The sequence below is a fragment of the Melanotaenia boesemani genome, chromosome 2 (genome assembly GCF_017639745.1).
Source record: "Melanotaenia boesemani isolate fMelBoe1 chromosome 2, fMelBoe1.pri, whole genome shotgun sequence".
Lineage (NCBI taxonomy): Eukaryota > Metazoa > Chordata > Actinopteri > Atheriniformes > Melanotaeniidae > Melanotaenia > Melanotaenia boesemani.
In genome coordinates this window covers 12,542,894-12,556,696 of record NC_055683.1, presented here as the reverse complement: position 1 = coordinate 12,556,696, position 13,803 = coordinate 12,542,894, and the positions used below count along the sequence as shown (strand labels likewise).

The 13,803-nt window shown below is 37.3% G+C and overlaps 1 protein-coding gene across 1 annotated transcript; it reads left to right on the top strand.

Annotated features, from left to right (window-relative positions):
• The first annotated feature begins 9,253 nt into the window (after positions 1–9,253).
• Positions 9,254–11,002, top strand: LOC121649132 (ATP-sensitive inward rectifier potassium channel 12). The gene has a single exon (XM_041999726.1). The coding sequence runs from the start codon at positions 9,314–9,316 to the stop codon at positions 11,000–11,002; it is 1,689 nt and encodes a 562-aa protein (XP_041855660.1). The 5' UTR covers positions 9,254–9,313.
• Positions 11,003–13,803: the final 2,801 nt, after the last annotated feature.

Sequence of the window (13,803 nt, the reverse complement as noted above, 5' to 3'; positions counted from 1 at the left end):
AGGTTGCACAGCAGACTGAGAGCAGGAAATGCATTGTAGAGGACATCCCCTGGACAGAGCTGACCCATACGTAGGTTACCATAATAAGTGTGAGCTGAGCAAAAGGTTATGGGAACTAATCTGACAACCAGGCCTGATTAGAAGCTATTTATACATACACACAGTCTGGAGAGTCCGTCTGCCTGGTCATCTTCACCTGAGATAGTTAGTACAGTGTATTTCTTTTTAATTCCCATCACTTTTCACTGACACTGCATCCTCTTAATTATTGTTTGACTGTTTTATAACCACTGCTTTATGGTTTCAACAGTCACCCTGTAAAGATGGCTCTTGACTGTTTACACTAAGGTGGAGGTAAGCAGTGATTATTCAGACAAGTAACAATTATAAACACAGAGAAGTATGATAAAAATAAAACAATTTAAAAAAAGAGAGAGAATTTTATAAACTTTTCAAATGAGCAGATGGACTAAAGTAATTAGATTTTTACTGGAGCATTTTTAGATTTGAAGGAAACATTTCTCCAGTGTTTGAGAGGGAAATATGTATATGTACCCCTTTGTCCACACATGAAAAGCTAGGATGGCATGGTAACAATAAAGTGCTCACAGAAGACAACAACATGCCGCTTGCCTTTAGCTAATTTAGTGCTAACATCTTAGGATTGCATGTTGCACTGCTAACCTTTTTCAGTTAGCAGCATCCACAAAGAACTAGATCAGGCGTGATTTAAAAAATATGTGTCAAAGTTTGATGTTTTACTTTAAATTCATTCAAAAGACTATATTTTGCTGGATTACTACTTGTAAAATCAGTTCTCTAATTTGAGCAATGGACAGAGCAAGAGGTAAAACAAGAGTCAATATCTGATTGACTTTTACTGGCTGGAGAGAGCTCAGAGTAGAAGATGGATGCTGAATTGGTTGTCATTCTGGGGTGTCTTACTGAGAAAATCTGCCAAGGCCCAGTTGTGTGACTTCAAAAAACATTTTGGCATTGAGGATACCAAGCCTTGAACTGCTTCAGGAGTAATTAGGTGACAGTATGGGATTATGAGATTGTCGTTGCCCTTATTTTTTTGTTGGAAAGTTCTACACACTTTTTTACTGGGGACAGGTCAGGTCTTCAGGCAGGCTGGTCCGGTACCCGTTCTGTCTTCTTCTGCTGCCATGCCTATGTGCAGAATAATATTAGATGTCATCATGAATGCATGATATGATGCTCTAAAATATCAGTAAACATTTTTCCATTAATACCGCCATCACAGAAATGGAAATGGGCTTTGGTAAGAACATTGATACAACCTCATACCATCACAGTACTTGGCTTTTGGACTTGTTGCAGCACTCTGAATGGTCCTTTTGACTTTGGTTATACACACAAAACTACAAAGATTTTCCTAACAAGCAAATACTGGTTGGTCTGACCATAATGCATATTTCTACTTTGTGATCGTTCATTCCAGATGCATCCGAGCCAAAAGAAGTTCACATCAGCCTTAGACAAGGTTAAAATGCATCATCGTTTCTGTTTTTCAAATTAAAGATCCACTTCTTTCAGTATGCTCTGTTAGCAGAGAGCCAGTGTTTTGTGGACACTGCTTTTGCACCACATAATGATAATAATCAACTGGTGGAACAGTATTATTTCTGTTTTTACCTTATCACCAGCCTTAAATGGCCCTCATCCTGACATTTTATGAAAGTGTTTGCAAGCTTAACTCCTTAATGTCTGAATTTTTTTAAGATTTAAAAAAAATATATCATTTATCATACAAAATAAATAAATAAAAACAAAAATAACAAAAAGAAAAACTAGAACAAAATAAAGTACAATCTAACAGTAAATAAATACATAGCAATAAATAAATAAAGATTAACAATAAATCAATAATATATAAACAAATGAATAAGAGTGAATAAAAGAAAATAGACAAATTAAATAGAATATATATATATATATATATATATATATATATATATATATATATATATATACATACATATATATATAAACAAAGGCCAGAAGTGTTATGATGCAAATTTGTGACACCAGGGGTTAAAAACAATATATGCATATTAACAAAGAAATACAGGTAACCAGACTCAACATTAAACCTTTTGGGGTTGTAAAATAATTTCCTGAAGTAGACAGTGGGATAAAAATAAATAAATAAATAAATAAATTGATTTGCTGGTTAGGAAAAGCGGGCAGATCTCCCCCTAATCATTTAAATGAAATCAAATATTAAGAGATTTTAGTCTGCTGAACAATTCATCATGCCAAATTAAACACATAATGACCTGCCTGAGTTTAAATTATATTATAATAAATATTTGAATTACAAAGTACCTGGATTAAAATCTTATAGAGTCTTCAACCACTTATATAGCTTCAAATACTGTATCAGGTTTTGGGTTTAAAGTATCAACTCAGACACCTGCAGTTGGAGAACATTGTTGTGTCATCTATTCACCATTCGTCTCACTCTTTTCTCATTTCTTGTAACCTCTGTCATATAAGATGCTTCAGCCATATACTAACAGTACATTACCCCCCAGAAAACATAATCCAAATCTCTTGCTTGTATTCATGCAGGATATTCTTTTGTGTTTTAATATCAGTTTGGTTTAAAATAAAATCCTGGAAAAACATTAAATCAGTCCAGATGTTCTGCTCAGTTGCACCTCTGACTGATAAACAGTGAAAAGGTCAGAACTGAATGATGCTTGCATCATTATGAAATGACTACAGTTTGCCAGAGAAAGCTTACTGAAGCATCGCAGCACTTGAAATTAAAGTGCAATTCAGCTACAAATGACGCAGGGAAATCTGTTGTTGTGTAGTTGGAAGGCTTCAAACCAGCATTTTTCAGCCCTGTGTGATGTTGACATATCCTTTCACTGTGCTGAGAGACAACCACGGATAGTCAGTTCACTGCACAGCCAGCAAAAAGGTGTTGGAAGCCATCCCAGGTACAGCTACAAGGGGATAAATTTAATGGCCAATTTGTAGCAACATCCATACAATATGTTGTAGTACTCCTCAAGTTTAAGACTCTGGTAGCAACTCAGTCTACTTCCAAGCTCCATGACTATTCAGCTCCCACCGTTACCATTTCTGTTGTTTCTTGGAGTTATAAATCACAACACAAATGAGTTAATGCTCACTTAGATGGGCACATCAGGCATTATTCAACACCTACACATGCTTAGAGTTCAGAAAGTGGCAGCTTCCTCTCCTCTCCTCTCCTCTCCTCTCCTCTCCTCTCCATCCTCCTCTCCCTCCCTATCAACATGCTATACAGAGGAGAGATTGACACAGCATTTTCAGCGCAGGGTGCATGAGTACGCACAGGAGAGTGCGCTCATACAGGATTATAATCAGTAAAGGAGGCAGTGGAGGACAATAAAGGATTAAAAGAGAGACACAACTGGGATAAAACAAAAAATAAGCAATGGTTAAGAAACTAAAAGAAAAAAACTAAATGACTACAGGAATGAGAGAGGGGTCGCACCTCAACCGAACCTGAGGATGTGGGAGCTTTGCCCTGAAAAGTGAAAGTGGAATTACAGAAACTGGAAATCATATTATAACCAATCAACAGACAACGACTTCTAATTTGCTGAGTGAGTATAACTTAAGTTTGATTTAATTTAAATATTGCTGTGTTTTTCAGAAGATGTGCACAGTCAAAGCTTTATTAACTGATTATTGAGGATTTCTATTTGACATGTTTGCTTTTCAGATAACAGACATCAAGAGAAGATTTAGTTTTTATTCTCAGAGAAGTAAAATCTTGTACAGAAAACGTGCCAAAATAAGCACTGCGTCAGAGCACAGCTCAGCCATCATGGAAACTGCTGCATTGTACATGATCAAGTGTGAGGTGACACCACTGTCACATACTCTAAAACTTTATGGAGCTTTGAAGCTCAACAGCATCTTATAGAAACATGTCAGGACACATAACAGTGCACCTGTTGACAGTTGCAAAACTAAAGTAACTGGATTGGCTTTATTCTGAGATGTTTTTCTCTCTGCATGTTATTTAAAGTTGATGCTATATTTTTTTTACCATTCCTAATTAAATCAGAGGGAAATAAAATCTTCAGTAACCTTCAGAAGGAGAAGGAAAGGGAAGGTCTCACTATGTCTGGTGCAACAGGAATAAAAACAGCATGAATGTTGATGAGCAGGGTAAAAATAAAGTAGGAAAGGTCTTAAAGTGTTCTTTACAATCAGAGCTTTGATTTACTAAAAATAGATTATCTGCAAAACATCTTTAGAAGTGCTCTGAAACAAAGTAATCTTATTTGTTTATTAGATGGACAAAGTAATTGTTGAGATGAACTTTATTTATTTTACTTAGGGAAGCCTTAATAAGACCAATCAGAAAGAAAGACTTAAAAACTGATCCACAAAACATCATCACCCCAATAACTAAACTCCACAGAGCCAAGAAATAGTCGTATTGGGCAACTAAATATGGAAATTCAGCACACTGCAGCTGTCGGTGCTGAAAAGCTGTCATTGTGACAGCCTTAGGAAGGAATAGGACAATAAAAAAAAAATTAAAAATCTGAAAAGAAGCCAGGATGGAGGTTGTCTGGGATGTGAGAGTAGAGAGGGAATAATTCTCTGCTTGGCTAAGAGGGAATCTATTGATTACTGTTCACATAGTTTTGAAAAAGAAAACATAAACAACCTCTTTGAAATGGCTGATAAATAAAAGATCATGTAATTCTGATCATGAAAAAGTCTGAGACGAACAGGCAGAAAACTGACCGATGACAAAGATCACTTTGTTTAATTGATTAGCTACATCTGCCCGGCCCTGTCTGGGCACAGTGATTGAAGCTATCATGTCTTCTTGTAGCAGATTGCACAATATCTGATCAGGGGCGATTACAACAGATTGAGGGTGAGTGGACATCTTAGTTGCACTCTTGTCACCCAACACACTCATCTGTGTCTTTGCCCTATTTTGGGATTAAAAGACAATAAATTTAAAGGAAGCAGGTGAGATTCAGAATAGACATTTTTCTGTGGTTTAAGATATTAGAGTTAGTGAAATACAATAAAAAAAGAAAAGAAACTTCTTTAGTGTTGTTAGGTAAGAACTGCTATGTGGCTGCACATATATGTAAAATTGTGGCACTTCTGCTTTAACATAAGTCACACAGATAATTATTTACTTAATATAAGTAAATCTTCTCATATGATAGATTTGAGAAGCTGAAACCAACTCATGGTTTGGTATCTACAAAGACACAAAGCTGTATGAATGAATATTTCACCATTTAAATGGTATTTCCCACCTCTCTCTTTAAAGCCTCCCTGTTATACAATGTGGAATCATATCTCAAATCTCACACTCGATATACACACATCACAGATCTTTGACAGAATCTGTGTTTTTTAACAAATCTGTCTTAAAAGAAGGAACTCTGTCTTAATGTGTCTCATCAGTGATTCTTAAGGAAAAAGCAAAGCTTCTGTAACAGCTCTGCGATCTGACTCTTTTCAGCTTTGACCAAAGATTCCTCTTGTTCTAATTTGCATTCTCACACTGTAAAAGATTAAAATAACATATTTCTAAGTGTCACCTCTTGAAACCCATTTAAATATATTTAAAATCAAATGCAGGTGTTGTGTTGTGGCCCTTTACGCCCTCTGTCTCATCACATATCTACTTTCCCCTCTGACTCATATCATAAGAGCACTTATTACTGTATGTAGCCCCCCCCTCCCCTACACACACACACACACACACACACACACCAAACACACATAGCTGTGTCTTTGGTACCTCTCTCCTCTTCCCCCCATTCCCCAAGTGCCACAAGAGAGGCGTTCCTATGGAAACTAGCTTCAGTGAAAAGTTCCCAGTTTAACCTGGTGACCATTAACCAGCTTCTGATACATTTGTTTCATCTCAACCACAACCCCCCACCCCCCACCCCCCACTCCCCACCCCCACCCCCACCCTCCGGCTCATTAGGGGTTTACAAACCTTTTCCAACTAATGCCGACCTTGGCAGATGATGGATTGTTGGCCGGAGACAGCTTCCCTTTATAGAAGCAGCTTGAAGAAGCAAGTTATTTCACAGTTGTGTTTTTGGTTAGAAGCATCACCTGTGTGGAGACACACACACACACACACACACACACACACACACACACACACACACACACACACACACACACACACACACACACACACACACACACACAGACACACAATAATTCTCTCATAAAGCCTCTCATAAAAACGAGGAGATGCTTTCCTGTTAATTAGGGTAAATCAATCAATTTAATCTGTGGTTTTTAGTGTCTTAAGATGATTTTAAATGTTTTTATCAAATACATATATGACAAAAGAAGAAGAAGAAGAAAAAAGAAAATTATGTGCTAATACCATTAGAGACAGAAGAAAACTCTTCCATAGTTCTATGAAACTATGTTGGTGCTGCTTTGCAGTTCAGCTGCTTTAATTGAAAATCAGGAGGATCGTTTAAAAAGTTTGAAAAAGTATTGATCAGGCACCAACATATGGTTTTAATGTACTGCCAATACAAGGAAAAAAATTATTATTACATTATAGCATTAATACTAAGAAAATTTACAGAAACCTTGAAAGAAAATTAAGTTATTACTCAAATTTTTCCTTAACTTAACTTATTGTGCACTCTATCTGTTTCATTTTAGCTGATGAATTTCTCTTCCAAGGTGAAGAGATCTATATCAGGTTAGAAAGTTAACTAGTTGCTGGTGCCATTATTATATAATTTCTGTATTAATAAGATATCACTATTTAATTTTTTAGATATTATGTAATCCTCAATATTTCCCTATTCTAGACAAAAACAACTTTTTGACGATAAACAGTTGAGACCAGATCAAGCAGCATTTGCATGTTTTGTGATGGAGCTGCTGCCATGACTACATCATTATTAATTGAGAGAAAATACAAGTGAAGTAAACATGGGTCAAAAATGCTCTTGGAAAATAAGTATCTTTGCATAAATTTATATTTTAACATATGTTTTAACAAGTAACTGGACAGTCTTCATTACTCTGTTAAAGGTTTGTGCATTCACAAAAAATAGTATATTTTATGGAGTAATTAGCAAATCATAAAATGTTTTCTTAGTCTAGTCACAGAGTTCAGGGATGGAGGGTGCACCCTGCTGTCCATGATCAAGCTTAACAGTAATACAACTGACTGGTTGGTTTGTAATATGTTGTTTAGATTATAAGTATACATCATTAATGAGACGAAAGGTTTGACAATGGCTTACACCAACGTAAGATATGACAAATGTAGAGAGGTCTGTTGTGTTTCCCAACTGGATAATCTTTTCATAGCTGTACATGTTTAGAAAAAAAAAACAGGTCAGACAGGACCACAGTGCCTTGAGATTTTTGACAGAATCACATCAGGATTAAGTTTAAATCCACATCTTTAGCTCTCTGAGTCCAGGCCAAAGCATTAAATCTGCTCATGTAAAAGACACAATGTGATGAAGCTGTGTCCTCAGTGAAAAAGGGAATGCGTTTTTCTTCATTTTTTTATTTCCTTATCAGGAAAAGTCCTTAAGAAATATGTATATCTAAAAAGAAAAAAAAATGTTATTTGTACAAACCTGTAACTTACTTTCTGTACCTTTTCAGTGGGAAATAACCACTTTACATGTCAGGTCTGTCCTTGTAATCTCAATTTAGGACTTTAAATATGAATATGTGAGTTTTTAAATATGAGTTTTTACATTCCAGCTCTTTGTATCTCCTCCAGCAGCCTTTAAGTGGTGTGAATACCACCTCAGTTGAGGAGACCTTATGTTTTGGAGCAGGACTGAGCCTTTCCTCCCCCAGTGGTCCCTTTCCAATGATCGTTGGTGCCATGGGAACAAGTAGATCCAACAGGTGAGAGATTGTTGAGCACACTGTGTAATCAGCACGCTGTTTCATCAGTTTGATTAAACTTTAAAATCACTGGAAATATTATTTGTCAGAACATTAAATGGTCTCAAAGGACATCAGAGCATTCTCTATGTCATGATACGTGGAAGAATGGACTTGTTAATTTGGCTTGGTGAGTCAGGCGCAGCTCAGGGGTATTTACAGCACACAGATTTTCAGAAAGGCCAAGGCCATCCTACGCTGTCCTGACCAGCAGCACACAATAAAACTCCTGCCTTTATACCAGCTTGTTGTTTCTCTGAGAGTTCATCTGTGTCATGTGGATTCATAGGGGTTTCTTTTTGTCCCACTGTTTTGTGTGGCTTAAAATTGTGTTTTAAAAACCCACATGAAACATACCGACTGATTCGCCATCAGTTTACAGGGAACATTACTCAACCCGAGCTCTCATGTATAATTGGGTCAATGAACAATCAATGGAGAGCGTTGACATTTTATTTACATATGATGAGTGAAACATACATGTGTCCATCACAAAATAGGTTGTCAGACTGACACAGACTCAAATATAATCCTATAATCTGTGATGACAGCAATCCTTCTCACATAGCTAAACTGAACTCACCTTCCTAACAGGTAATCCTCTATGTAAAGGAGAGACGGGTTAATTTGGTTGATACACTCCACCAAAGTTATAAGATGTATTTTACAATAGAAAGCCATACTTTTAAAATAATTAAGGAATTAAAGTTTATTTATATTGAGATAAATATTGAGAGTTGCCTCATTGAAACAAGTGAAAACAGAATTATAATACGAGATGAGATAAAAGCATGAATGATCGCTTAAAGATCTGATTTTGACAAGATTCTCTTAGCTTTAGAGATAATTTTCAAATGATAAAAACAATTTCTGGTCAGCTGTTGGGAATGATCCTCCAAATACATAGCTTGATCAAACACAACCCCAAAGATGGTTTTTGATAAGGGGATCTTTTTATCGGTAGCAATGATCAGTTTTTGTTTTGCTTAAATTTATCTGAAGGTCATTTGAAGAAAGCCAGTTTTTGATGCAGGACATACTCTCCAGGAGCATAGATAAAATGTGAAACTCTGAATCATTGAAAGAACAGTACAACTGAATATCATCAGCTGATTCATCAGCTGAGTATTTATGGGGAGAATCGCACTTTTGAAAGCATAAAACCAAGCATGGTTTCAGCAGGGTACATGGCTTTTTAGTACATGCCTCCAGGGGTCCCCATGGAAAATAGTTTGGGAACCACGGTCTTAAATCATGTAGATGTTTATCTGATTTTAGCATCAGTTACAATCTTAATTTTTACTTCCAAAATATTCACTGTCAACAAAATGCATGTATACAATGCATGTATTTAAAAGCATCAACTCAAAGTCAGCAAATTAGTTGCAAAAATTTTAATCTTAATTCCCCCACTTTCAACAGGTACAGTATTGTGTCAGACATCCTACCAGAGGAGGAACTCCAGAAGATTTCAAGCCTAGCACTCCGTAACGGACACCATCCCCCCAATATCCGACACCGTGACTCTGAAGGCGAGGGGAGTAGTAGGAGGTCTGGAGCCTCTGCTGCCGCGCTCGGCACAAGGGGACAAGGAGGCATGAACAACTACAACGGAAAGATTCTGACAAGGGGCTCCAATCAAATACGGAGCCGATTTGTAAAGAAAAATGGACAATGCAATGTTGTGTTCACCAACATGGAAGACAGAAAGCAACGCTATCTCGCTGATATCTTCACCACCTGTGTGGACATCCGTTGGAGATATCTGCTGCTTATATTCTGCGCCAGCTTCATGGTGTCCTGGCTATTTTTTGGTTTAATCTTTTACTTTGTCTCCCTGGCACATGGGGACTTTGATGAGCCCCTGACACAGAAAGGTGAAGCAACAGTAGTAGGAGAAATGCATGGAGCATCCTCTGGACACACAATAGGAACACAATCCCAAAGGATTCCCTGCATAAATCATGTTCAGGGGTTTGTTGGTGCACTCCTATTCTCTATGGAGACCCAGACAACTATTGGCTATGGCTGGCGCTGTGTTACAGAAGAGTGTCCTTTGGCTGTGATTACAGTGGTGATACAGTCCATTGTAGGTTGCATCATTGACTCTTTCATGATTGGCACCATCATGGCCAAGATGGCCCGGCCAAAGAAGAGGAACCAGACCCTCATGTTCTCCAAAAATGCCGTCATTGCAATGCGTGATGGCAAGCTGTGCCTCATGTGGAGAGTGGGCAATCTGCGGAAGAGCCACATTGTGGAAGCCCACGTCCGTGCACAGCTCATACGCTCATATGTGACAGCTGAGGGGGAGTTCATCCCCTTGGAGCAGATGGACCTCAATGTGGGCTACGACGAGGGCACAGACAGGTTGTTTCTTGTATCACCGCTGGTTATAATTCATGAGATAGATAAAGATAGCCCCTTGTACACTTTAAGCCGAGCTGATCTGGAAGGAGATGACTTTGAGATTGTTGTGATTTTGGAAGGGATGGTGGAGGCCACAGCCATGACCACCCAGTTCCGTAGTTCCTACCTTGCCAGAGAGATTTTCTGGGGTCACAGGTTTGAGCCTGTGATCTACGAGGATCGGGACCGCTACAAAGTCGACTACGGCCGCTTTCACATGACCTATGAGGTGCCGGCAACACCCCATCTCAGCGCCAAAGAGCTTGACGAAACTGCTAGCCGGGCCTCCTCTGCTGCATCTCCTGTATTGGCATATAGATCCACACAAAGCCTGATCCCAGGGTCACTGAGCGCCTTCTGTTATGAGAACGAAGTGGCTCTAAGCTGCGGGGAGGAAGAAGAAGACATATTTGACTCTTCTCAGCATGTAGGGAAGGAGAGGGGAGAGGAGAGAAGGACTTCAGCTGACTTCCAAAATATGTTCCACGACACCGCAACCATGACCTCAGGCAGTCACAATGTCATGTGTGTTCTGGATATGGACAATAACCAGATGGAGTTTGACATCCTACAGACTGCCATTCCTCTTGATCCAGTGACCTACAAGAGTGATCAGGAAACCTAAAGAGAGGAAGCAAAGGCAGATTTCCTCAAGTTTTGACCCAAAAAAGCTGGAGCTATGTGTTCAGCTTTGGTCTGCACTTTAAAAAGCTGAAACCCCTTTTGCCTTTTCAGTGTTGCTTTACCTTTATACTTTTCTGTTTCTCTTCTCATCTCAATTAAAATACAGAATATTGTGGTTTTCCTGAAATAAATTTAGCACCTTGACTGAATTCTTTAAAGAGCCATAACAAACTAGACTAATTCAGCAAGAAGACAAAGAATCTCAGATGAAGTGTTGAGAGGCTTTTGGCTCCCTTTTATTATGAATTCATAACCTAAAGAAAGCAAAATGGTAGAAACATTAAAAAATTTGAGTCATTTTGAGACTGTGTGCATATGTTGCATAATTAATGACCTTTCTATAAAAACAGTTTTGTCCCTGGAAGATAAACAAGATGCTTTAAGAGAGCTACAGCCATTCTGATGTAATTCTATCTTACTTTCACAGAAAAAGGCTGAGCTCAAAGATGTCTGTCTTGTTTCATCAAAGGTTGGAAAATGTATGCTTTGCAGTCTCCGTCTTGTTAATGGACTGAATTGGTCAACTTGCCTGCAATAGTTCCCTGCTAAGTCTGATATTTTCACATGTTATGATAAATGTTTTCTGGCATAACAGAAAAAATCCTTCATTTATCAAGTTATTTAACCTAAACTTAGTCAGTTGTTGTTTTTGCTCTGCAGTACAAATAAGACCATTCCAAGTGCAATCACCAAGTGTAGCAGAAGGACCATTTTTCTGAATGGAAAACACTTTTTAAGACAAGAACTCTTATTGAACGTCTTCAGATATGGCAAATTAGAAATGTTCCACTGCATTTTGAATCTTATGCTTGATTTTTTTTTTTTTACATGAAAAAGTTATACTTTCATTAGATTTTAGACCTATTTAGTTTAATCTTTAAGCTAGAAATGTTGCTTATTTAATACTTACAATTGTTTTTCTTGTTTTGTTTCTTGTGGAGGTTGCAGCCCGTGATAACAGAAACAATACTTAGAAGTGGCTTCAAGTAATGTTTGTGCTGTTGCTGTTTGCCAAAGGAGTTGAGAAGTGAAACACAGAGCGCCTCGGATTTATTATTTGGATAATGGAGCAAACATGCAGTCTAAGTGTACTCACTGCTTATGATAGTAGAAACCATGAAGCACAACAGGAAACAAAGGGATGAAGGTTGCTGGTGAAGTCCAACATGTTGGATTTGCACAGAGAATTGATTCAAGTGTAACTGAATGTAATGGGAAATGCTTTGAACATACAGTAGTTGTTGCAATGATTGACAGATGATAATAAAGGACTGTTGCTTTTTTTGCTGGGGCAGCATACTGAAAGGAACAGACAGCAGTAGAAAACTGATTTTAGAATATCTGTAAATAAACTTATGCTGATTGGTTGTATTGACAAATATGGAAAATTGAACACATTCAGTACAAACCCCAGATTCTGTTTAAAATGAAGAAAAAAAACAACATAATGTAATCATGAGTCTTATTTAGTTGAGAAGAACAAATACTGAATGCTAAAAACTTAAATTTTGTATTGTTATTGAAAAGAATGATGTGCTCATTTTAAATGATTAAAGCTGCAACACATTTTAAAAAGTTGGGACAGAGTTTCTTTTTTTAGCAGGACAATGTACAAACTAATTTAACATGTATTACAACTGAAAAGCTCTGTGGTAAAGGAGTCTCTTGCATGCCACCACCTGGAAACATTTGAAGCCTTAATAAACAATAAAAATAGGACAAAGAAAAACACAGTGTTATGACAGATACATATGCTGGTCTGGTAATCATGGTTGGGATTTGAACATTTTTTCCATCATTGTCAAAACTGTCATCTCTCCGTTTATAAGCCTGAATCTTTAAACTACTACATATTAAAAATGTGGACAAATGTTTCAATTTCACCATTTCAGATGGGACAAGGCTGCTCCAATCTGTGGAAATACAAAAACCCAACACAGCTCAGCGATAAACAAGCCTCTGTACAACTTTTAAAGTGTGTTGCTGCCATTAAATTCCAAATAATTACATCTCTTCATATATGTAAAAAATTCCCAATATCAACATGTAATATTTTGTCTTTCTCCTGATTCAGATCAAACACAGGGTCTCATTATTTGTCACTGCATTCTGGTTTACATCTAACATCAGATCAGAAGGCTATTAATGCTGTACCTAACGATACTGCAGCCATACTGCAAGAAACTTTTTGTTGTTATGTTGTTCTTTTTCTGTTTACTTGTTAAAGCAGGCATGCTTGTTTTGTATTCATCTAACAGTGGAATAGATTATATACTACTGATAAAAATGCACTCCATAGTGTTAGATTTAAAGTCTCAATTGCAAATCTCTGATAACATATGAAGCATACGGAAACTTTTTTAATGGATTTGATTGACTGAGTGACTTTGAAATATGGACATGATTTCTTTTGATTGAGATTTTGATCACTTTAACTTGGACTTAAAAAAGAAAGAAAAAAAAGAAAAAAAGGTGATGTGCAGTATCATATTATTTCATGCAAATCCAAACATTTTCTTCCACACTGTTCAGTTGTGCTTGTTTCACACTGACTTGGTTTATTCTGCAAACATGGCTTCATTTAACAGACAGTAGCAATACACAGACAAGCCTAGGTTTTGACTGGCAATGTATTAACGTTTGTGTTATGATGCTTTGGAGTTGTAATTTATTTGATGTGAGCACAGATGGGGAGCTAACTTGAAAAGACAAAGTATTTTGTTTCTTTGCTGCTAAATCTTC